The sequence below is a fragment of the Thermothelomyces heterothallicus genome, assembly GCF_042370625.1.
Source record: "Thermothelomyces heterothallicus CBS 202.75 unplaced genomic scaffold P884_scaffold_4, whole genome shotgun sequence".
NCBI lineage: Eukaryota > Fungi > Ascomycota > Sordariomycetes > Sordariales > Chaetomiaceae > Thermothelomyces > Thermothelomyces heterothallicus.
The window spans coordinates 1,456,012-1,480,551 of NW_027192565.1; the positions used below are offsets into that span (position 1 = coordinate 1,456,012).

General features: G+C 56.1%; 6 protein-coding genes across 6 annotated transcripts; 2 read left to right on the top strand and 4 right to left on the bottom strand.

The window, feature by feature from the left end:
- Positions 1 to 3,958, bottom strand: P884DRAFT_290324 (uncharacterized protein). Its single transcript, XM_069444052.1, has 2 exons — positions 3,706 to 3,958; positions 1 to 3,618 (listed from the first exon to the last, which is right to left on the bottom strand). Exons 1-2 carry the CDS (start codon positions 3,830 to 3,832, stop codon positions 278 to 280), a joined length of 3,468 nt encoding a protein of 1,155 aa, XP_069300278.1. The 5' UTR covers positions 3,833 to 3,958; the 3' UTR covers positions 1 to 277.
- A 4,613-nt stretch (positions 3,959 to 8,571) lies between these two features.
- Positions 8,572 to 9,562, top strand: P884DRAFT_297685 (uncharacterized protein; the record flags this gene model as incomplete). The annotated part of the gene is made up of 3 exons (XM_069444541.1): positions 8,572 to 8,766; positions 8,922 to 8,942; positions 9,116 to 9,562. The coding sequence occupies 3 exons, from the start codon at positions 8,572 to 8,574 to the stop codon at positions 9,560 to 9,562; spliced, it is 663 nt and encodes a 220-aa protein (XP_069300279.1).
- Positions 9,563 to 10,316: 754 nt separating this feature from the next.
- Positions 10,317 to 13,338, top strand: P884DRAFT_193725 (armadillo-type protein; the record flags this gene model as incomplete). The annotated part of the gene is made up of 3 exons (XM_069437775.1): positions 10,317 to 10,502; positions 10,987 to 11,884; positions 11,963 to 13,338. The coding sequence occupies 3 exons, from the start codon at positions 10,317 to 10,319 to the stop codon at positions 13,336 to 13,338; spliced, it is 2,460 nt and encodes an 819-aa protein (XP_069300280.1).
- A 2,083-nt stretch (positions 13,339 to 15,421) lies between these two features.
- Positions 15,422 to 16,876, bottom strand: P884DRAFT_218864 (60S ribosomal protein eL15). The gene is made up of 3 exons (XM_069439387.1): positions 16,653 to 16,876; positions 16,322 to 16,478; positions 15,422 to 16,227 (listed from the first exon to the last, which is right to left on the bottom strand). The coding sequence occupies exons 1-3, from the start codon at positions 16,737 to 16,739 to the stop codon at positions 15,860 to 15,862; spliced, it is 612 nt and encodes a 203-aa protein (XP_069300281.1). The 5' UTR covers positions 16,740 to 16,876; the 3' UTR covers positions 15,422 to 15,859.
- A 537-nt stretch (positions 16,877 to 17,413) lies between these two features.
- P884DRAFT_238451 (uncharacterized protein) lies at positions 17,414 to 18,486 on the bottom strand (the record flags this gene model as incomplete). The annotated part of the gene is made up of 3 exons (XM_069440083.1): positions 17,414 to 17,918; positions 18,070 to 18,213; positions 18,422 to 18,486. 3 exons carry the CDS (start codon positions 18,484 to 18,486, stop codon positions 17,414 to 17,416), a joined length of 714 nt encoding a protein of 237 aa, XP_069300282.1.
- Positions 18,487 to 19,861: 1,375 nt separating this feature from the next.
- Positions 19,862 to 22,625, bottom strand: P884DRAFT_267746 (uncharacterized protein; the record flags this gene model as incomplete). Its single annotated transcript, XM_069442138.1, has 3 exons — positions 19,862 to 20,444; positions 20,503 to 21,187; positions 21,242 to 22,625. 3 exons carry the CDS (start codon positions 22,623 to 22,625, stop codon positions 19,862 to 19,864), a joined length of 2,652 nt encoding a protein of 883 aa, XP_069300283.1.
- Between the last annotated feature and the right edge of the window lie 1,915 nt (positions 22,626 to 24,540).

A 24,540-nucleotide genomic window follows, 5' to 3' on the forward strand; every position in this document is an offset into this window, starting at 1 on the left:
CCAGGAACCACCACGCTACTTCAGATCTGCATGCTGCCATACCGCTCTATAACACAATGCTCGTCAAATTCCTTTTCTCTTCGGGCGCCATGCTAAATTGCAAAACGTAGCCAAAGCCCCAACAGAACATACATACTACACCAGTTGCAAACAACGTTAGGCCACCCTCCTCCGTCACCACACCTCCAACAACCCGAAAGAAAACAACGCCGATTCAATGCGTGCAAACACACACACAACCCCCACAACCCCCCTCTACCTTGGCGGTGGAGGCCGGCTACCTCGGATGGGGAAACTTGTCCTCCAGCTGCATGCGCACGCCGACGTTCATGCTGATCAGCTCCTGCACCAGCAGCTTGGCGGCGTAGGGCATCGTCATCTGGGTCACCTGACTGGTGCTGCCGCACGTCTGGCAGAAGCCCTTGTAGCCCAGCAGGCCGCAGCGCTCGCAGATGTCGACCTGGGTCCCGTCCGAGCTGATCATCAGGCGCTCGAGCAGCAGCTGCGAGGCTCCGTAGGCGATCAGGCAGTCGCGCTCCATCTCGCCCAGGCGGAGGCCGCCGTCGCGCGAGCGACCTTCGGTCGGCTGCCGCGTGAGGATGGCCCGGGGCCCGCGGGAGCGCGAGTGCATCTTGTCCTGCACCATGTGCTTCAGGCGCTGGTAGTAGATGGGCCCGTTGAACAGGTACGCCTCGTGCGGCTCGCCCGTGATGCCGGACGTGAAGTAGTCCTTGCCCTCCCACGAGAACCCGTGCTCGATCAGGACCCTGCCCATCTCCTCGACCGGGTGCGAGCGGAAAGCGTCGCCGAAGCCGTAGTCCCGCCTGCCCGCCACGACCGAGGCCTTGCCCGTCAGGCATTCGAAGAGCTTGCCGACCGTCATGCGGGACGGGAAACCGTGCGGGTTCATGATGATGTCCGGGACGAGACCCGAGTCGGAGAAGGGCATGTCTTCCTGGTCGACAATGATGCCGACGACGCCTTTCTGGCCGTGGCGGGAAGAGAACTTGTCGCCGAGCTCGGGGCGGCGCGTCTGGCGCGTCTGCACCTTGATGATCGCCGTGTTCTTCTCCGTGTTGGAGACCATCACCTTGTCGATGTAGGCCGGGTCGGGAATGCGGTAGTTGACCGGGACCGGGCGGAATTCGTCGGACCCGCGGTCGCTGCCGATGCCCGTCGACGTCTGGTCGATTGGCGTCTCCTTCATGATCATAGTCTCTCCGGAGTGCACCCGGTAGCCCACGACGGCGAGGCCGTCCTTGTCTAGGCAGGCGTGCTTGGCGATGGTACGGCCCTCCTCGTCCTTCTGGATGCCGCCCAGTCTGTCTTTCCGCCCGTTGGGGTACTGTTGCAGCTCGGCCGTGTACTTGCGGAATACTTGGCACCGCCCAAAGCCCCTGTCGCACGAGGCCTTGTTCAAGACGAGGGCGTCTTCGATATCGTAGCCCGAGTACGACATGACCACAACCGTCGCGTTCTGTCCGGCCGGGAGCTTGTCGTAGTGGATGAGCTGGATCGTCTTGGTGATGACCATGGGCCGCTGAGGATAGACGAGGGTGTAGAGAAGGGTGTCGATGCGGTTGAACTGGTTGTACGCGATGGCTCCGATGGCTTGCTTACCCATGGCGCACTGGTAGGTATTACGGGGAGATTGGTTGTGGTGAGGGAACGGAATGAGGCCGGCAACCGCGCCGAGGATCGTAAAGGGCTCGATCTCCATGTGGGTTGTCGACTGGTTGACGTCTTCCTCCCTAATGGCAATCAAGGCATCGTTTTCCTCGTTGACGTCTAGATATTCTATGACGCTATTCTTCAAAAAGTCGTCAAATGTCGCCTTGCCCAACTGCAAGAGTCTCAAGTGCTCCTCCTTGAGTTTCGGCTTCCCGTCTTTCACAATGATGTACGGCCTGCAAATGCGTCCTTCGTCTGTGGCGATATGGATTGCCGAGAAATGCTCGTTGATGTGAATGCCGACAAAAGGGGAAATATGACCGCGGCGACGCATCGTCTTGAACCGCGCTGCGAACTGCTTCGGGTGCCTGGTGAGGGCGAACGGGGTACCGTTGAGGTGGATGATGTAGGACCCCGGCCTGTGCATCTCGGTTCCGGTAAACATTCGGATGGGCTCGACGCCGGGAATGAGGCTAAAGATCCAGTTCTTGACCGGCTCCTCCTCCGCGTTCGTGGTGATGTGTGTCATGAGGGCCAGGTTCTTCACCAGACCGCAGGCTTCACCCTCTGGCGTGTCGGACGGACAGAGCATACCCCACTGCGACGGCTGGAGGGCTCTTGGGCCGCTCACCTTCCTCGTCTTCTCAAACTGACTGCTGATGCGAGTCATCATGCCCAGCGCCGCGATGTAGCTCAACCGGCTGAGGACGTGTGTGACTCCCGCCCGGTTCATGTTGAACCGCTTGACGTTCCAGTTCCCGCTCTGGATGGCTCGGTTCAAGCCCTGAGTGATGTACTGCCCCTGACTGCTAATGGGACCCACGGGGTCGTAAGCGGACGTCCGGTTGGGCTTCTTGAAGAAGTACTCCATGTTACCCTTCAGGCTTCCGACGAACATCTTGAACATATCCTCAAAGAGCAGAGACAATAGCTGTCCGGCCAACTCCAACCTCTTGTTTCCGACGAAGTCGCGGTCATCGACGAGCTTGGGGTCGTGCGAAGCCATGAGGACACGCCGGACCATCATGGCAATGTAGATGGCTTTCGGGTAGAAGTCGAGGTCCTGAATCTCGACGTGGGCCACCACGACGTTTGCGAGCGCGTCCAATCCCTCCTCGACCGGGCTTCGACGGGGTGCCGCCATGGACCGCCCTTTCTTGGGGCCGCCCATCTTGACCCTGGAACCGACGTACTCGACCGCTTGTTGCTGCGTGAACACGCCGGCCTTGGTGGCCTCGTCGAAGTTGATGAGGAAGTCGTCCTGGTACCGCGCATCTCCGCCCGCCACCAGTTCCATGATCTCGTAATCAGAAAGCCCGCCGAGGGCCTTGAGGACGATGACGATCGGGATCGGCTCGACGAGGACGTTGTGATTGAGGACGATGCGGTCCTTCTTGAGTATGACGTACGTCTTGGACTTGCGCTCGTGGGTCGAACTCGTGACCGAGGCCGACACGCCGCCGGTCTTCTCGTCCGCTTCGACAATGACGCGGTTCTTGCTGAGCTGCTCCTGAATGAGGATGACCTTCTCCGTCCCGTTGATGATGAAGTAGCCGCCGGGGTCCAGCGGGCACTCGTTCATGATCTCCATCTGCGCATTGGTGGCGCCGCTCAGGCAGCACTTTGCGCTCTTGAGCATGACGGGAATGCGGCAGAGGGGAATGTCCTTCCGGACAATCTTTTTCCGGTCGCGCGAGTATACAATGTCGACGACGACTGGAGCGGCGTACGTCATGTCGCGGAGGCGGCACTCCATGGGGGTGACCTCATCGCGAGCTTTAAAGTCGCTGTAGTCATTGCGGGTGGGTGTGCCGACGCGGATGTCGGTGAACTCGAGCCAGAAGTCTTTTTCTTGGTCGCTCCGGATGATGCGGTTCGCCCTGACAATGTCCTTGATCTCGTGCTCGACGAAGAAGTTGTACGAATCGATGTGCTGCTTGACGAGACCTGCGATGCAAAGTTAGTGCAAGAGGGCCCCGCGAAAGGCCGCTCGATGCATCATCCTCGGCGCAGTGCCCGGGGCTTTCGACTCACCCTTGACCTTGAGGAACGCCGGCAATAGCTGGTACTTGTCTTCCTTGGTAGATATCGGGTCGGTGAGCTTCTTGCCGTTATAAAAAGGCTCCAGCAAGGCCTCGAAGCCGTCGTCGATCGCACCCATCTTGCCTGTTCGATCTTGCTGCTCGAAGGGCGACCGGGGTGCAGCCGACGCGAACCAAACAATTATTTTTTGCCCCGCGATGGCCGGCCCCTTATCGCGATAAGCTACGATAAGGTTGGGGACGACCGAACCAGTGGAGCCGGCAACTGGAAGTCGCTAGCCGCGGTTTGCTTGATGAATCCTTTTTAGTGGGAAGGCGCTCGGCTCCCCGAGGCGTGTTCTCGGGGCCAAAACTGTTGAAGGTGCCCATGGAATTCGTGCTGGTACGGGGATAACTACACTACTGACGAGTGCCCGCTAGAACCCCGCAGCGCTTTAGCCTGGTACCTATCTATGTACCGCAGTATGTACTGTAGGATGTGCAGATATACACGATCGGTAACATTCATTAGCCTTTCACTCTCACATGTCCAAAAGCAATGTTTACTTGTGGTTTGTGCTTAGCGGATCAAAGTGTAGAGTGCAGTGTCCGTTTTCGAGATGTGGGAACTCTGAGCTGGGTAGTACACACATACAATCTCAAGAAGTCCAGTAAACGCTAGAGATTGTTCTTCAGGCCCCAACCTAGCCGGCTCACCCGATTCATTAATAATTATCCAAAACGAGGAAGCTGTTTTAGAATTCGTTAGTGGACGGATTTCAAAGAAAGTTACCCCGCTCTTCAGCCGTCGATCGACTGAGGCTTGTAATAGTATACGGAGGATCCCGTTGTTGGTACAATGTACCTACCTGACCTTACACGGCAAACCCCCGAGGGTACCCAAGAATTGGTGAGTCAACTCGAACCGCTCATCCCGCATCTCAATTCCGGCGCGGTTCGTACTTGCAACTGGACTGAATTCTTGTCACGCTAAGATCAAACATTACGAGATTGGACTCGGTCCCACCCATTGCCTCTTCTATTTGTATCCGGACATTCATCGTGGTTTCTGAACCCTAATCATCTCAAGATTGGTGGCCGGCCCTTGCCGAGGGAAGAACCCTGTGCAAACAAGCTGCCTTTCTAAGACTGGACTCACCGACTTTTACACTAGTCTGCTGCACGTTGCAGGTGAGCGCGTGGGGTCGATGAGGCTGACTCTGGTCTTGGGCAAATGTACGTATCTACATAGTTACATGCTCTGAACGAATAAACCGTGTGTACTCAAGTAGCCGACGCCTCCGTGGCAACTCACGGCGACGGCACACTAGTCTAGTGCATGCTGACGAGAGAAGCCGACAATACCAGCAATGGCCACCACCATGAGCTGTCATCACTCATGGATGAGGTCAAATCTGGCGATCGGGGCCCCTTGGGAATGGGAAAGCGTGTCGAATCACATCCGGGCCCATAGCCCTGAGGTCGCACCGAGATCGACGGGGTGTGCGGTGATACCCCTCGGTGCGTCTCGTCGGGCAGTGGTGGGCTGCACAGATCTGTCGCAGAACCGGACTTGCTGGCATTGGCTCATAGTGTGGATGAGCGTGCTTAGCGCGTTTGCCATGCCTCAATTGACCCTCCCAAGAGCAAGCCCTCCGCCCCCCACCCCAATCAAAAATCCGGCCTTCGAGTCCCCCGGTCGCGTCGACACGGCGGAATTTAATTGAGAGAGTTAACAAAAAGTTGACAAGGAAAGGGGGGGCTGGAGTCTCGACACGCGCGGGCAAGGATGAGAGCTCCACATGAAGACCCCTGACTGCAACGTCTAGAGAGGGGTTGCGGCCCGTTGGTGGCGGGGAAGCGAGGATGACGAGCAGAGAAGGTGATAGCAGACTCTCTGCAATTTTCCCCTCGTCACATCAGAGACAAATGCTGAACCTCTGAAATGATCTGTTTGGAGCGGAGGTTTCCCTTCCTCGGTGGAGCGGGGTTACGCTGCTCAGTTTCTCCCATCTGGGCTCGGTGAGCGAAGAATTGCCTTTGCCCTCCGGAGGGCATGCATGGAGTAAGTAACGTACTGACCTAGGATGCATGCACGTGTAAGTATGTACGTCCGTACATAAATACGTACGGACTTCGTGTATGTATGTATGTACACCTAATCCATCCTTGATGAGTAGCTGGGACGTGTCCATGCTGATCTCGAAGCATGTGTTGTCCATTGCTTTGAATGGTCAAGTTCCCGTAGACTTGGTCTTCGCACTGAAGGCTGCGCAATTGCAAAGCCGGTTAAATGCGAGGGCGAGCCCCTAGGGTTAGAGCAAGCCACCACAATGGCAGGATCACCGGGTCGGCGCTCGTCTTCAATGCGTCGAACGCCGCGATGTCGCCACCCTAACGGTGAATGCGCAGTCGAGAGAGTGACTATAAGTGGGCAAGAAGATTCCCCCCCGCCCCTCTCCTTTTTTTTTTTTTTTTTTTTTTTTTTTTTTTTTTTTTTTTTGGGACGTAGCACCCCACGAAGGATACGAAACCCCATGACGAATGTTCCTAGCGTAGGGAGCGCATACAGCCGAATCGAACAGAGATCCCTGTTGCAAGCGTTCAACTACTGCGTGCTAGAAGGTGTACTGTACTGTACGAATGGTGATGAGCAAGCCAGAACAGCAAACGACGACCATGATGCCCATCAAGACCTCCGCGTTTGGCACTGGCTTCAACATCTTTGTCGGCAAAAAGCGAGGTCGACCCAAGCCCCGCCCAGGCCTTCCCGCCTGGAAGTTGGAAGTGGTGAACAACCAAGCCAGGGTAATCGTGCAACTTGCGAGTCGCCAGAACGCAACCACAGAGGGCGGCCAGTGTCACACCAGGTTCCACGCATATGAATCGGCATGCGTGTGATTAAACTTGGAGAAGGAGTTGGCTGTCTTAGATATAACCTGTAGACCACCCGCCATCCGCCGGTTGGTCCAAGTTTCTGTATGCGTATGTATGCGTGCACAGTGTAGGTGTGGCAGCTTTGTCCAGTACACACATATATTATGTGCCGACATTCGAAGTGATGTAGTAGGGCGGGCGGCGACCCGAGAGCCGGCGTCACAGTTCCTGACAGGCCTGCTTCTCCCATGCCATTGCCGTCCTGCCGTGCGGCCACACCCGCCGTTCTTCGCTTACCGTGTATCCTGTATGTACACCGCTGCTTGCACGAAAGTATCGGTCACCTGCTTCTGAGTCGAGGCTGAACACCCTCTCAGCATCCACCACCTGGACGGTCATGAATCGCTGCTTCTCGTGGGGCGAGATGGACGGCGAGAAACCGACGAGACGGGACACCTCCCTTCGAGGGCGGGCTCTGGCAGAGAGTTGCCGGGCTGGCGAACCCCCGCACTGCGTGGAGGGAAGATGGGACATCCGGTCAGTGTGCCGATGCGGCGTCTCCTCCCCCTTGATCAGCGCGGGTGGCCATCGCCTCTTTTTTGGAGTCACCTACCCGGACGCGAAATGCGCATACGAAATGGTTTCGAATAGTTTAGGGAAGGGACGAGAGACGTATAGAGTACCTGCCTTACCTTACCGACTGTACCTCCCCCTCCCTAAAGTAACAAGGAAGTAGGGTACAAACCTGAAAATCCGGGGTTGGCGGGCTTGGGCAGCAAAAACTCGAAGCCATTCTTGGCCGTTGTAACCTCCCTCTCTGCAACCGACTGGTGCTGCTCCTACTACTGCTGCCGCTGCCGCTTCTCTTTGCAGGTGGCGCGCTGTATGTATGTATGAACGTATCTACATACATACACACACAGCACAGTACGGATCCGTAGTTTCGTTAGCATCCCTCCATTTTGCTTGCCTCTTGGCCCAAATTTATCGACGAGCCGCTGGAGGCGTCGAAGCTCCCGCAGGACCGCGCCGTACCTTCCCAATTAACGTTGCTTTCAAACTGGGGTCGGAGTTTACTGTTGAGTAGCCCACCTGAACGTTGTTAGCGCAAGGGAAGAGAAAGAGAGGGGCCCACAACAGCCCAATCGAGAGAGGGTGGGGGGAAGAAGAAGAAGTACACTAGGTAGTGTAGGTAGATAGCCCGGGCCGGTGGTGAATGTTTTAGCGCACGCAGCCTTTGGAAAGCTTGGGCCTCGCTCGCAACCCTGGACCGATGGGAACCTTCACTGGCCAGCCAGCAGCGGACGACTCCGCTGCTAGGGGTCCGTCCAGCGCCCACTGTGGCAGGCTGTCCTTAAACCAAACCTCCACCCAAAGCGGGCACGCTTTTGGCCTGCTCTCCTCCCCATCCCACATTCTTTTGTACTACTGCTTTCGACCCCTTTGCTGTTGCGCCTGGGTTTCCAGGACGTAGCGTGTGCCAACTGTCTTTGTTTCTCTAGGTCAGTGTCCCATCAATTTTTTTCCTCCAGCTTTTTTGGTGCCGCTCTCGCAGAGTTTCCTTGAGGACTCAAATCCGCCCGCGCAGGCGCCGAGGGGCGCGAAGCGTGAATGTTGACCGCGCCGCAAGAGGGAGGGGGAAAGGAGGAGGGGGGTGGGTTGAAGGGTCCGCAACACAACAGCTGATGGCTGCGGGAGCCATGGCCTGTCTGCACAGCAACAACTGACGAGTAGCGAGCGGAGAGCATCCATCGATTTCGAGATTGGGCTCCAGCTCGTCGCGCTGCTGCTGCTGCTGCTGCTGCTGCTGCTGCTGCTCCCCATGGCCCTGTCCCTTTAGGCGCGCACGCGGTTCGACTCGAGTTTCGGATTCCTCCAGAGTCCGAGCCAGATTTGCTGACCGCAACATGCTTTCCAGACCTATAGAGAAGAGCCACCGTCGCCCATTTGCGCGCCCGTGTACGAAAATTTGCCGTGTTTCTATTAGCAGAGGGCCGCAGATATGGACGATTTTTTTCGAGCTCAGCAGAGCCCCCGCGCCGAGTCGCAAGTGAGCGGCGCTTTCGTGTCGCCTCCTCGCAACGGGGGCTTGCTGCCGCGCCGTTTTACCACCGACTCCAGCCGTGTACCAACACTGTCATCGATTACCACCATACCGCGCGTCCCTCCCGAACCTCAAGACTTTGCGTCAACGACGGTACGTTTCTGGTAGATATATATATATATAGAGAGAGAGAGAGAGAGAGAGAGAGCGTGTGAGAGGGGGGGCGGGAGCAGTCGGGAAGTTTTGGTTGCCTGCTGCTGCTTTCTCGTCTCGGATCTGTGACCCTCGGCTGACATCGCTTGCGGCAGGCTCTTCATAAAGTGCAATTGGTATGTCCCTTCGCCAAGGCGTCTGCCATTGAGCTGGCTTTCCGTTCGGGCTGCACCGGAGAGAATGTCTCCGGGGTCTTGAGATTCCCATGCAACACGAGAAGGACTGCTGCTGCCGCAGTCCCTTGCAACTGCTCCAGGAGCGAAGAACGGTTGACTGACTTTGGCCACAGCTTGAAAAGAAAAGGCAGGATTATGAGCGGCTTCGAGAGCACAGGCGGCGCTTTGAGGCCGAGATCCACAAGCTGGACGCTCAGCAGCGACAGGAGGAGAGGGAGCTTCATCAGCTGCAGGAGGATTTGGTAGCTCGATTTGGCGGCCATCAATCGGAGCCGACTACCCCCCCAGAGTACCGCGATAGCTCTGGCTTCCCTTCGATATTCTCCAGGCCAAATCGTTACTCCACCTCCAGCCTCGCGTCTCCCCCGGGCCTCTTCAACCGCCCCGGCCGCTCCGGGTCGCTCCTCACCTCGCCTCTCTCGGGCACGCTGCCGTCTCGCTTTCCATTCGACGACATCCCCTCCCGCTCGGTACCGGGCTCTCGGAGAAACAGTGACGAGGACGAGAAGGAGGAGGCTGTCCGTCAGGACCCCACGAGCCATCGATCAACAAACGCGTAAGTGGCCCTCTTTAACGGCGACTTTTTTTTTGGGGGGGGGGGGGGGGAGGCCGGGTGGGTTGGATTAACCGCCCCAACCCTCTTCTTTAACGCGGTTGTAGACGATGTGTCGCAGCAACCTTACCCAATTTCCTTCCCAAAGACCTCTTCGCCGCCTTTGCTCTTCATCGATGCTCGCTTGCCGCCAAGAACGCCCCAGGATTCATTCATCCCAAGGGGTTGAAATGGCCGGCTTACACGAATAGGAAGGCTCATGTTCAGACTGTCCATAACTTCAGATACCTCTCCCCCTCCCTTTTCCTATTCTCCTCCTCCTTTGCTACACCATCCTATTCCCCCGGCGTATTCACTTGCCATTCAGCGGAGGCCAGGACAATAGCTACTGCCAGCTTCCCGTACCTTCGCGTCTGCTGAATGGAACAGTGATAATATTACACGGCTCAAAGGCCGCCATACATAGCTTTCTCAACTTATTGTTCCCTATCCCCATCATCATTCTCATCTCCATCTCGGCTCCCCCAACTTCTTTCCCCAACAAGACCTGGGTTTTTTTTTTCCTACCAGCACCTGCACAACCAAGCATATATGGTCACCTGTGAATACAGAGCGCCGGTTCAAGGCACTTCAAAGGACCCTTTCTCGCGCTTCATTATCCTTCGGCGTTCAGCCACCCGTGATGATTTTGCGGCAGCCATCACCAAAGCAGATTCAAGTCACTGACACGACCCTTTCTTTCCAGACTCAACCGTTATTCCATGCCCGTGACCCGGTCCCGGACTTACTTGAGTGACATCGGCCTCGAAGACAGCAACAACACGACCGGGTTCCTGTTCGGAGACGAAGATTCTAATTCGGCAGAGAACAGAACGACTCCCACAGCGCAGGTTGGTAATACCGACCCATTCCCATCCTTATTCCGGCAGCAGGCATATCCAAGCATGGTGAGTCTTTCGTTTCTCTCTCTGCGTTTTGGCTACAATCAAGTTGTCCCTTTGGTGCTCGTTCTGCCTTTTAGGCCTGCCTTCACCATGCTTCCCAAATCTCCTCCTGTCTCTGCCCGTCTTGCACAACCCTGAAAATCGGCCTTCCCATCAGTTTCTTTTTAGCAAATTTGGCACTGTGCTGGATCATAACCCATCTTCCCGTCACGGCGGACACTCGCGGTTCACACAACCCTGCCATCCTCAGTCTTTCCACTTCATTGTTCACCATTTCGCACCTGCTCAACCAGCACAAGTCTTTGCCACTGTATTCTCGAGGACACCCACTACCTTCACGTTGGCCTTACTTCTCGCTCACAGCATCCCAATCACCACTCACTGTACCCCTTCCCCTCTTCCCTGCCCTGCTTTCTCAATGTAACCTGCTCGCCGCATCATACATTTTCATCTACATGAGCGGCTCGTTAACATTCACCCTAAAAAGACTTCTGCCTCTTCTGCTGCCCTCGACCTTGCCCTCTCACAACAGGCTTCTGGGCCCGAGCAACTTCCAAACGGCTGGAACAGCATTAACAGACATCACCACAAGCAGAGTATGTCTACCATGGGCTCCAATCAACATAACGGCGGTGCGCCGCTTGGTTCGCCCTCCGAAGCCAGCACCATTGGCGGCACCCGTCCGGCCAATGTCCGCCACTCGATCGACGGCATAAAGCTCTTTCCAGAGACCACGACTTCTGCGCTGGATACACCTGCTACCTCAGTCGTCGCACCTCCCAACTCCCACATCCTGGCATCTCCCCCCACGCTGCACCAGTCCTACTCCGCCAACGACGTGCCGACCGTCAAGCCCAACGGTACCACGATCATTGGGAGCAACGCGAACAACCACGCCCAGCAGCACTTCCACAACCACAACGCTAGCATTGGCCGCATTCCCGTTGGCGCCATGCCTGGTCGTCACAATCGCGAGCTGTCATCGGATGGCTCGTCGGGTAACGGCCGCGATGCTGCCACATACCCGTCCATCACCTCGACTTTGCAGGCTAGCGCGCCACCCTTCGGCCCCTCCTCCACTCAGCCGCAGCAAGCCTCATCGGCTGCGGCGCCCGCCTTGACCGCGCCGGCCCCTACCATGCCGTATCCGTTCTACCCTGCAAACCCGGGTTACAATGCCATGGGCGCCCCCCCTCCTGCTGGCTACAACGCCCTCCCCATGCTGATGCAGAACATGTCGGTCTCCAACGGCAACCCGCCGGCCATGTACCCGCAGCAAAATTATACGGGCTACAACCCCCTCTACAACCAGCCCTCGGCCCCTCGGCCGCACCAGGACAGCCAGGCGCGCGTCATCCAGAGCCGCCGCCAGATGGACAGTGAAGGTGAGATCCCTCATCCCCTCCGCGCAGCTTTCGTCGATGCACCAGGCAATGCTAACGACGGTATAAACATCTGAATAGCCATGGCTCGCTTCAACAATCTGCCGCTTGAACAGGTTGGCGGGACTATCTACTCTCTTTGCAAGGATCAGCACGGCTGCCGCTACCTGCAGAAGCAACTGGAGAACCGCATTCCTGAGCAAATCCACATGATCTGGCTCGAGACCAACCAGCACGTGGTCGAGCTGATGACCGACCCCTTTGGCAACTATCTTTGCCAAAAGCTGCTCGAGTACTGCAGCGACGACGAACGTACCGTTCTGATCCAGAACGCAGCACCGAGTATGGTGTCGATCGCCCTGAACCAGCATGGTACTCGAGCCCTCCAGAAGATGATCGAGCATGTGACCACGCAGGTTCAGATCAACCTGATCGTCGAGGCCCTCCGCAACCAGGTCGTCGAGCTCATCCAGGATCTTAACGGTAACCACGTTATCCAGAAGTGCCTGAACAAGCTCAGCGCCGCCGATGCCTCCTTCATCTTCGACGCGGTTGGCAAGCACTGCGTTGAAGTGGGCACTCACCGCCATGGCTGCTGCGTCCTCCAGCGCTGCATCGATCACGCCGACGGCAACCAAAAGGTCTGGCTCGTCGAGTGCATCACCGAACACGCCGTCACCCTGGTTCAGGACCCGTTCGGCAATTACGTCGTTCAGTACATCATTGACCTCAACGAGGCCACCTTCACGGAGCCGCTGGTGAAGCAGTTCGAGGGCCGCATCGCGCAGCTGTCAAAACACAAGTTCAGCTCCAACGTGGTGGAGAAGTGCTTGCGCTGCGCTTCAGATGAGTCCCGGGACATGATCGTGTCGGAGCTTCTGGCCCCCGGCGAGATCGAGCGACTGCTTCGCGACTCGTTTGGCAACTACGTGATCCAGACCGCTCTCGACTACTCGACTCCCATCTCGAAGCACCGTCTTATCGAGGCCATTCGTCCGCTCCTCCCCAGCGTCCGCGCCACTCCTTATGGCCGCCGCATCCAGGCCAAGATTCAGGCTTACGATAACCGCACTGGCCCGAACAATGCCGGACAGGTGCTGCCGACCGATCCCGCGGGTGGTCAAATCTCCATCCGCTCGGCCCACAACCGGGCCATGCCGAATGGCGCTTCGGTACTCTCAACCGGAACGTACGCCAATGGCGCCAATGCAAACCACGGTGCCGGCATGAACGGGGGTCATGCACCCGGCCCTGTGTACCCCAGCAGTGCGGCCATCGCAGTCCCTCCTCCCCAGAACCAGACGGCCGCCCAGCAACAACAACAACAACAGCAGCAGCAGCAACAACAACAGCAACAGCAGCAGCAACAACATCAGCAGCAGCAGCGCCCGCAGCAGTTCCAGCCTCAGTATAATCCCGTTGGAAATGCTGAGAATGGCGAGCCTCAATGGGTCTGATCGTTGCCATCACGGTGCGGCCCACGCGGCTTACGCGAAGCGATGAGACTTGACTTGTGGCTTGGTCATCCGCATTTTTTGCGGCTTCTCCCTCCCCTGCTACATTAGCTACGAAAAGGCATCATCAACATGCTATGACCGTCATGACCGTTTCCTCTTCTCACTGTTTCCACTAGCGATGACTAGCACGGCATTTCCGTTTTCCTCACGATGCGACACGGTTCTTCACTGGGCGACGACGAACAATAACCAATCGAGCTTAAGCACCTTCCCGAGATTTATGGCTCTTGTCTCGGGGAGGCCCGCTTTGTTGTACACTATCCGCTCGACAGGTACAAGTCACTCGCGACGGCATAGAGCGTTTTGGAGCGTAATCCATCTACTGGTTCCTCCCTTCCTGTCATTTCGCCCTTCGGGTTTTCCCTCTCCCCCCTTTTTATCCGGTTCTCAATTGGCTTCGACTTCGAATTTTCGATCCTCTCTCGCACAACTTCATCGCCTCGGTCTCAGCAAAAATCTCTCCCACCTATTCACGCCATCTGCATCCGTCATCACTTCGACCAGATACTGCAGATGGTCTGACCTTCGGAATACAGGGCTTTCGTTGGCTTCCCTGGCGAGAAGTTCTCGTTGTATTTTGGCACGCTTTGGAATCGTTTTTTTTTCTTGTCCCGGCTACACATTGCCTATTTCTCATTCATCGGCGCTCGGGTACCGGGGTTCTCGGTCACTGTCCAACCCCTCCGATCCCAAGGGATCTCCATCATCGAAGCAACAAGCACTATCCATGGGCCACTACAACCGGATCTTGGGTGCCAATGGGCCCTACAACGAAGGCAACCCTGAGGGCTTGGGTTTCGCCCAGGGTTCCGTTCTCGGATTCCAGGGGCGAGTTCAGGAAACCTGACAGGCCACCGTTGCGACCTCCTCATCAACTGATGAGTGTTTACGGTTTTCTTTTGCGTTCTCATACTTGGTTCTCGGCGTTCTCTTCTACACTGTCCATGCTGTTCAATGAGACGCCAGTCTTGACAGCATCCGGCTTTCGATGGATTACTTTTCTCTGCTTTCTTCGGTGCTTGCCCTGGCCTCGCTCACGGGCGGCCACTCTACTTCAAACCCTCGATCTAAGTTCGGGAGCCAGCCTTCGTCCAAATTCCTGACCTTGCATGGCCGGGCCATCTAGGTGTCTCCGAAGGAAATCGACGGTATGAGGCTATAGTCACGGAGCTTTGACGCTGCACCATACCACCACCCAGCAGCTATGCACTCGACTATGGTTGGCTGGTTCTGTGTTGGGTTGTTCCCCTGGTTTGCCTGTATTTAGAGAGATTTACGCAAACGAGAACTTGCATTTCTAATACGCCTCCTTGCCCGTGACGTGGCCTGTTGTAGCTCTCTTCGGTGACCTTGCAGAGACAACTTGACACGAGTTGCTTTTTGTTGGAAACACTGCAGACGGCGCACGTTCTCTTCGCGCTGCGGATCACGGCGTCTCGATATGCCGCTAGTCTCTATTTTTCTTCTCCGTCTTATCTTGCCCTCGCCGCCACGAAGCAGAGTTCAGCATGAGTAAAAGACCATCAGCGCCCTCCCCCAGGCACACACTCACGAGATTCACAATTGAGCGAGCGCTGTGGCCGACTCATACGGCTGAATGCGAGCCTCGTCTACGCTCCATCGCGCCATGAACCAGAAGTCGCTACCTACACCAATGCAGCGTCCATCCAAACCCACCTTGCATCACTTGTGCCATGAGATATAAGAATGAATGTCTTGGCCGGCCGCTCGAGGGCGTGAGGTAAACGTTCCCGTTCCACAAGTGTTCTCGTCGCCGCAGCAGTTTTCATTACGACAGGGTGCATGAATAAGTATCATGATCTGCGACACTGGTCCCCCCCACCCGGTGTTGTGGCGGAGAAAAAATGTCAAGTCACCAGGAAGGGCCACTCTTTCTACAAAGGCAGGAAGAGGGAGTCCGGGCGAGGTCGAGCAGATCGCCGGGGCCATGTAAAGCCAATGAGGTAACGATGCCTCAACAATCGTCAAGCTGTCACGGCCAGGGTTGCGGGAGCATCATGACGTTGAGAAGAGGCAGCGGAGAAACGCTTTCCAGGAAAACTAGAGATGGGAGGAGAGACGCAGTACAGTAAAGGAAAACCACGGCAAAGTCGCGAGGCCGCCAAAGACGAGAAAGCACCGGGCAGGAGACGAAAGCATAGGAGAAAGCAAACCAAACTCCCAAGCCGGGGAATCACAATGCCATTCATAAACGCAGAGATTGCGGACAATTATCATGAGCACCTCACAGGGCACCTGTCCATTCCTTTTTTGCTCAGCTAAACCGGATGCCCCATTCCACTGCTGCCGAACGTCAACATGACGCTGCTTGGCTTCGTCGTACTCCTCATGCGAGCCAGCCTGTCCCAGATGCCACTCCACAGCACGAAACAGAAGAACCAAAGCCGAAACACCGTCCGAGACGCCACATCGGTAATCACGGCCGTCTCCGTCGAGACGTTTACCGGTAGCGCCACAGGGACAGAGTGTTGTGGCGCTTCCAGGTCTTTCTGCGGCCAGCGCGGGTCTTGTTGTAGCGGTGGCCCTTGTTGAGACCGCGCGACTTCTTGCCCGTGGAGGTAAGGCCGCGGGCCTCGCGGTGCTTGTGGACGGGGTTGACGATCCAGTTGATGCGGGGGTCGCGGCGGATCGCCTTGTGCTGGGGGTCGACCAGAATAACCTCGTAGTACTTGTAGGTAGAGTCCTGGTTGATCCAGTAGGAGTTCAGGACACGGAGGTTGGCGCAGCGGCGACCGACACGCTCCTCGGCGGTAGCCTTAAGCGAGCGCTGGTACTTGAGCTGGTTGATACCCTGGTTCGTGGGCTTGCCTATTTACGGAATATCGAGTCAGCCATCCGTTCACATCGTCCCCACGCGCAATTGCGCACAGCCCAGCGCATGTGGCGGTTGGAGAGTCCTCACCGTAAGTGGCACCCTTGGGGGCAGGGCGCTTGCGGCCGCCGCGGCGGACACGCACGCGGTAGATGACATAGCCCTGCTTGGCCTTGTAGCCGAGGCGGCGGGCCTTGTCGGGGCGGCTGGGCCTCGAGGCACGGTGGATGACGTTCAACTGGCGGAGCTATATTGATGCACTCTCAGCAAATGTTCAACGAGTGTATAGCAAGAACGGGGCGAGCTCGTGGTTCCGTCGGCGAGGATCCCCGAATCGGTGAGAATCGAGCTGCGAGAGCATCGTCGACAAACCCACGGCGAGCCTCCGTCCACAACCTCGAGGGTGCGTTAACTGACTGACCTCCCAGCAGCGGACGCGGAGAAGGAAGCGGACCACATCGGACTGCTTCTTCTTCGACAGCTCCTCGAGGTACTTGAGGGCACCCATCTTGTCTGTGCAAACTCCCAGGTCAGCACCTCGTCGCCAACAAATATGGGCAGTGTAAAATTCGAGGCTGAAGTGAACTGGACGGGTTCGGTGGTCGTCGTCGTGCAATCGAAAAGCGGGATATACGCACCAGCCTCGAATTCCTGTTGTTAGTATCGCTGGAATTCGCCAAGTTCGTGAGGGTCGAAGAGCAAAATTTCTCGAAACGCTGCGATTGTGCAAAAGCGAAAGCCCTAACCGAAGGGCTGTGGAGCTACGCCTGTTTTGGTTAGCGTGGTGGTCCGAACCCCACAGAATTAACTCCACACTCCACGACGCATTTGCCGTAACTAATCTGTAATCCGTACTTACTACGGAGTATGTATGTATATGTATAAGTAGGGAGATTCTCCGTAGTAGGCAGAACTTGTAGACGATTGAAAGACGGTAGTTGGGATTAAAGCTACCCAGGCAAAGAGAGTTTCTCGTATAATTAGGAGCCTGAAAAGGTCGCCAACTGCCAGCATGAAGCTCCTGTCAAGCACTTCGGTTCCAATCGAAGTTTTGCCGTTTGTCCCTCCTTTTGCCGTGATCATTGTAAAGGCTTCGGAGTCCGGAGCATAATTGTATCAAGCAACCCAGCGACTCGAGCGATTCCCGCCCTGACTGAGCACTAGTCAAACCCAATACCGCCATCACCCCTTATTCGGAGGCAATGTCCTCACAACGCCGGCCAGCGCGACCATTTGCTTTCGCGCAGCCACACCCCAGCTCTCCTCCCCTTCCCTCGACAACCCCCGTCCCCCTCTCCTCCACTCAAACAAACCCCTCGCCAGATTCTCTGCCTCACTCAACCCCTCCTCACCGTTCTCGTCAACAGCCCCATCGCTCTGCTCCTCCCCCACTCCGTCTCCAACCCCGACAGTACAATGTGGCGTGATCCACCCCTCCACAGCCTTCTCACCAAATGTTTTCCCATAACTAAGCAGTTTCCGCATGCCCTCCTCGTCCTGCTTCCACATCTCCCGTGGCAACGCCAGCAACTCCTGTTGTGTGCGCGAGTCGCGGTCGGCGGTGCGGTGGCATGCGAGCACCGCGCGGCTGAGGCGCAGGAGGTGCTGGGTCTGCTCGAAGAGCGGGTTGTCCTTGGTGGAGGGAGTTGTGGACTGCGCGGCAGCGCTGGTGGTCTCCAGCTGGGTGCTATACAAGGAGAGGTCTGTGGACTTGCCATTGTCGCTGCATGCTTGGGTTCTACTTCGGCAAAGATTCAAGTGTCAACCGCTGCCTTGTCCATGTATTGTAGCAGATGCGAAATGCAAGAGGGTGGCTCTGTTAAGGGTCTAGTACGCACAAGTCCTGCTTGAGTTTGGCCAGTGCGTTGTGTGTTCGCTCTCTGACTCCGGCCACTTGCTCTTTGAAGCCCTGGATAAACTCCTTTGACTTGTCATTTTGGTCCATCAAATGCTCCTCGATGGTAGACGGCTTAGACGATGCTCTTCTCATGCAGGTCAGAGACGTCTAAGAACGAGGTACAATAGTGGCTGGTATGTACGTACCTGCCCCAGTTATCCAAGTTATCGTCATCTTCATCTCGTTTGGTAACGCGCGAGGCGGCTCCACGAGCTCTCTTCGCTGGCCTCATGGACAAAGCATCACTATCATTGGCGTCCGTAACGGGCGTCGTCTTGGAAGTACGAGCCGACCGTGTTCGAGATAGAGCCTGTCGACCCCGGGGGGCGCAATCTTTAGCCGTTCGTTTCGGCGGCATGTACGGTCGATTTGAGAAGAACAATCCACCAACAATCTATCCGTAGGAACAGAATCGACCTTGTAATGAGTGCTTAGATAACAGCGGCAGGTGGAGGCTGGGCCTGACTAGATAACACAGCAACATGAAACATTAGATGCGGAAGAGAGAGAGGGTCTGTGAAGTGTACAGGCTGCCTCTGGAACATCTCAACGGTTAGAAGAGCCTGAAAACTGGGGCAACAGACCAGATGGCTCTCCTGAGGCCAAACTCAACGGGTCACGTCCGCTGTGCCTTCCTTTTGACAGACAATAACCCCCAGGAAGGAGCAACTCAAATGGCTAACCTCGAGAGCATCGTGGTAGCCGGAAGCAGGGAAGGGTCACAAGGTTATCCATTGACCAACTCTGTTGAGCATTGCTATGGTTGGATGCCCTTAGAAACGTAACAGCAAGAGGAAGATTGGCCGCATGGATGAGATATCTAGAACCGAACGCTCAGTTGGCTTCAAATGTTTTGTCCTCTAGGCCTACGACTACATCAGAAAAGAAGAAAAGAAAAGAAAAAAGGGCATCTAATCATTCAAGGCCAGCATACACAGGTTGCACTAGACAAGTGAACCAAAAGCCAAGGTCTGAATTATATGATCTGTACAGGAATTCCATTCCTAGCCAAGTGAAACTTGAACCTGCCATTGTCTTGTAACCCGTCTCTGAAAGAAATACACAATGCCCGCTGCAAGGAAATCCCAAGCCCCGTCTGTCTGTGGGTGTCCTCGTCTATGGTGAGAAGAAGAAATAGTATTTCGGCTCGTGAGAGGTAACAATCGGCGACAATGTCGCAAGGCTTGGGGGAGATAGAAAAAAAGCCAAGAAAAAGAACTGAAAGTATCGATGGAGAGAGAATAGGAGAAAAGGAAGAACGTGTCTTATTCTCATCCCCAGCCAATCTCGCGATATTAAAAGCAGAGCAAAGAGCATCAAGGTGAACAGAGAAGCCGTCTTTAGCCGTGAGGACTGAACTCATAGCGAACATTCGAAAAAGAAAAAAAAGATGAGAAAACAATACCCGTGGCGAAAGCTTTGTTCCATCCGCGCTGGCAAGCCAAAAGCTGACCGGCTCCTTAAGAGGGGATGCCCGGCTTCTGCAGCAACTGAACTGGTGGTATCAACATGTCCCATAGTCTCGTTACATTAGATGATTCGGCCGTTACCGTCAGTTTTTTTCGTGCATTACTCTTTTTTCTTGTTTGTATGGTGTTCCGGACGGGAGAGCTTGGTGCATTTGCACGGCCCTGGCGTCTAGGAAGGAAAATAGAGAGGACGTCCCACCAGTGCGATGCATGGTATCTCTGCTTTTTGTTCCTGTATTTTTTTTTTCTTTATTTAGCGCGAGTTCAGCGACAGGCCCTGGAATGACCCAAGCAAGTCAGCTTGTGGTCCGAGAGGGGAAACGGCCTGGTCGTGCTGGGAGCCGGTGGCAGATTGTGGACTCGGATAACGTCCACGAGCGCGAAATCTCCTGCCTGAGGGTAGGCGCCAAAGGTGTCGAGCCCCTGCATCACACCAGGGGTGTAGGGCCCGGCTCCCGCCCGCCCGGTATTGGCAAAGGCACCGTAAGGGTGATAGGGGTAGTTGCTCGCGGGATAGTTCGACCCTGCAACCACCGCACGGTCCGCATTGAATTGTGTTGCAAAGGATGGCGGCGCGCCTCGGCCCGACTGGCCGGAGCCAGAGTAAGCAGGTTGTGACTCCTGCTGGTGCTCCTGCTGTCTCGGAGGTGCGCTAGACCGCGGCACCACAGCCCCAGGTCCGACACCGCTGGGAGCCTGCAGCCCGAGAGTAGGACTGGCAAACGATGCCGGGTTGATAGCCGACATCCAAATGCGAGTCTTGTAAATTTTGAAGAGGTCGGTGACAAGTGAATTGAAGTTGATGTAAGTGTCGGCGAAGTAGTAGAAGGTAAGCTTTTTCCAATCCCTGCGAAGAGTCAGTATCGGAGCAATTCTCGGGAGAGAAATGTTCAGGAGCAACTCACATCTGGAACTCGGCATCAAGGATTTCCATGTTCAGACCGTGCTCTTTGACCTTTTGTTGGCAGACCCGCTTAGCCTTTGCCTCATTGCCCTCCTTTTCCCGCAGAGCATGGATCTCGTGACTTTGTGCAAGGCGCTTGATCAACTTGGGCTTCAGCTCCCCCGATCCAGGCTCTTGCATGTGGTGATGCTGGGTCGGGGGACCCATCCCTCCGATAGCACTACCCTGGAGGCCGTTTGAAGCCGCCATGAGACCAGCTCCAACGCCTTCGTGCGCCGCGGCAGCATTCTGGGAGTACATCATAAGCCACCGGTACTGCTCCTCGGCGTAGTGCTCCTTGAGCTCTTTTGCGGTTTGCCAGTCAACGTTATCCCGTGCGACGGTGCCCAAGTCGGTGCCGCGGTCGGCTTCAACGATCACGAGGTCGCCCGGCTTGACAGTGAGACCGGTACCCTCTTGGATGTAGAACACATCGGCCCTTGCACACTTGAACAGGACGATGTGGAGAGACTGGTTATGACGCGGCTGCGCCATGCCATACATGCCACGATGAGGCGAAGCAGGCCGGTGGGAATAGGAGCCAGGCATCCCGGTGTAAGGAGAGGGCAGGTGGTTGCTATAGGCGGCTTGGGGATGTCCCTGCTGGGCACCCCCGAGACCAGCGGCGCCGGCAAAGTAGGGCGAGACTGCCATCACCATTAGAACGCTGCTTATGTCATTGCTCAAGGGTGTATTCTTACCCTGATTGTTGACGGAGTAGCCGTGGTTCTCAGAGAAGGCGGCGGGATAGTCGTGGGCGTGAGCAAGATCCTGGCCCGCCGGCTCATGCGCTTGAACAGTGTCTCCGATGGAGCTGATCGACGCTTGCCGGGTCGGCACATCAGCGAAGGAGTGGCGCCGGCTCTGAGAAATATCCCCCAGGCCACCAAAACCCAAAGAGCTCTGCCAAAACGCCTTCTTAACGTTCTCCAACTTCCGGTTCTCGACCAAGTACGGAGTCTTGTAGGGGCCAACCCCATACTCGCTCATTCTCCGGGCAGGGCCCCTCCGGGTTGCCGCGTCAGAGCCGTCGTTCAGTTCGTCATGCTCATCGACCGCGTAGTCCGACTCTTCGGGCACCGTCTCTTGCAGATAAGACGAGCTTAGGCCAAAAGCACTGGCGGTGGAGGCTCGAGGACGAAGCCGTGCGTTTTGATACTGCTGCTGTTGGCGCAACAACATGTTCTCTCGCGTGAGCATCTCTATGGTTTTCGCCGCGTCCTGATGCTGGCTTCCATGCATGGACCCGCTACTGGTGTCGTCGTCGTCCTCGTTCACTTTGCCCAGCAAACTGCCGTCATTTGACATCTCGCTCAGCATACTAGGTCGGGACGGCCGGTGTTGGAGACCCGGATGTCCCACCGTACGACGATTCCCCAAGATCGACGACGGCGGAGCCATACTCGTAGCAATAGCTTCGGGTTCAAGCTGACCAACCGAGTATGACTGAGACCGGTAAGTTTTTGGTGTCGGATGAAGTGGGATGGCAAACGGGATCTGTGAGCTGGGAGCGTCTCGCTGTGCGGATGAAGTTTGTGTCAAACTGTTATCGCCAAAGAACGAGTTGCTTGAACCTCCTGGCGCAACTGTGGACGTGGGCGAAGGTAAGACCTCCGTCAGACGGGAAGGAGGGTCCTTTCTGTCGTTGTTCCAAATACCGGTACCCCAGGGGAACGAACCAGTCCCCGAGTGAGTCCGCCCAAGAACGCCAGCCGAGCCCGTATGAGAACCCCAACCCGCAACCCCTGTCTCGCCGGAAGGAGTGGCAGGGTGCGAGCTGGTTGGAGACATCGAGGTGCTCGCGAAGGATCCTTTTCTCTGACTCTGGCGGGGTAGTGACTGCTGAGAGGTATCGTTCAACCAGGATGACCGGCGCACCGGCTGCTGGGGCTGTACCGGGGGAGGATGGCTATCCTGGCGGTGATTCTCAGGCTCGTCATCCGAGCTTGCCAGTGCTTCGGAGTCGGGCGTGGACCTCCTATTCAGCTTGTCCAAGAGGATAGTTTGACTGCTCGGCGGACCAGCGGGGATGCTCCCCTGGGCTGGCTTTGACGAACCGCCAGGCTTGATCGTTCCGGAGCTCATCTTTCTAGCTGGGGCAAAAAAAAAGTAGGGCGAAGGCGAGTGACGAAATTAGGCGACGGCGGCGAATTTACCGAATTACCGAACAAATACCACGAAACGGAAAGTAAGCAACTGTGCGACTCCATCAGAAACTGTACGCCAAGTGCTGGTGAACCGTCTGAGATGCGCTTGAGAACACAGGTATTGACATAACAACAGACAAGCGGGTGCTTCTCATAGACAGAGACAAAGGTTCGGCGAAGGTGGCGTGCGAAGATCGGACGAGAGGCGAGAGAGCACTTACAAAAAAGGCCGTTTTGTTATGTCTATATCCGGACAGTATTTTAACCTCGAAACATCTATTTTCCTCGTTCTCGGTTGCAGTCGAGTCGTTCGTAATGCGCGCGAGGGCGAGAGAGAGAGAGAGAGGGAGAGAGAGCGGGAAGGGACAGCAGCAACGGATCGATTTCCAGACACGGATGACGCTGCCACCCCGGCCAGGCAAGTCGAATACAACTTTTCCAAACGAGGCGACTAGCCGAAGAGGCCAGTGGTTGAAGAGGGGACCAAGGAGTACCCGACCTCGGTATCGACAAGTGTAGACAGTTGGCGATCGAGACTTGGACGGTTATGCGTAGTTATGGTGGGCGCCGTGTCGATGGGAAGAATGCGACGGCGCTAATCGCGATCTCCCATTGCAGGCGCGAGCCGCTCAACCGTCGTGGGGGAGGCAAATGGTCGATCGCGGATGGCGTGTCGTTAACAGAACGGCTGCAGTGTTTCGAATAACACGAAACCTTTGGCCGCTTCCGACGTGCGCGTCTTTGACGTCGCTTGGTCGCGGGGATAGAAGGACGGAAAGGAAAAGCAACAGTTTTGGGGTGGGGGGGAGAGAAGGAGGGCAGGAAGTCGAAGATATTGGTGTCGAGATTCGAGGACGGAGGCGCGCGAGGGCTGGGCCAGCGCACCCGCGCACTGGTCGGGTGCCGTTCGAGGTGTGAGCGGGGAAAGCTTGGGGAGGCGCGCCGCTCGATTAGTGGATCCGGGTCAGGCCGGTCAGGCTAACCAAAGGCAAGGCAGCTCGCCCGCTCGATACGTTGACGCTGTGGCAAACTAGGTGCAAATCTCGATCACCTCAGGTGATTCTTAATGGAACGTCTATCGGATGTGTGATATTTGAGGAAACGTCGAAAATCAGACAGATTGCGTAATGGCAAGGTAAAGGTCGTCTAAAGCTCTGCAGGTCGTGCGGACTTCCGCCCGTTCGTCAGTCGACCCGCCGGATCAACTGTGGAGAGACAAAACACACAGACAGGGTGGGCCTAGCGAAGGATATGCAAGACCCGTTTCCTGCAGAAAGAGCGCCGGGAAGGGATGCAAGGGGCGGAGGGCGGAAATCGGCGATGGGCACTAGTGTACTTTGGTAGGGAGATGTGGTGGAGGCAGAGAAGGCATTGAAAAGACCACGCCTTGATTATACTTGTAGAATGGCCTGGTGCTGCGGGTGCGGTGCACAGGAGCTTTCAATTGGGACGCACGGCAACATCACCTTTTAGTTTACACGTCTAGTGGGCCTCAAGCGCCCGGTTGCATCTTCCACCCACTCAGCGGCCAGAAGCAGAAGAATTGGGGCCACCTCCATTTCAACAGTGGGGTGGCAGCGCAGTACCTGCACTGTCCGAACCCTCTCACATCCCAGAGCTTCCAGAACTGGTCACCTCGGTGACGAGCCCTGTGAACATGCACCCATAGTATCATTTCCTCAGAAAAGCATCGGATACTAAATGTCAATGCCATGAAGAGAGCAACTCCTGCATTCTGCATCTCAAAAAAGCTGTTGCGGTTTGCAGAATGACTCTATAGGTAGTCACGACATACGCCAATGATTGAGCAGAGACAAAACTCCTGCTCCTATGTACCACCTGCCTTTCTCACC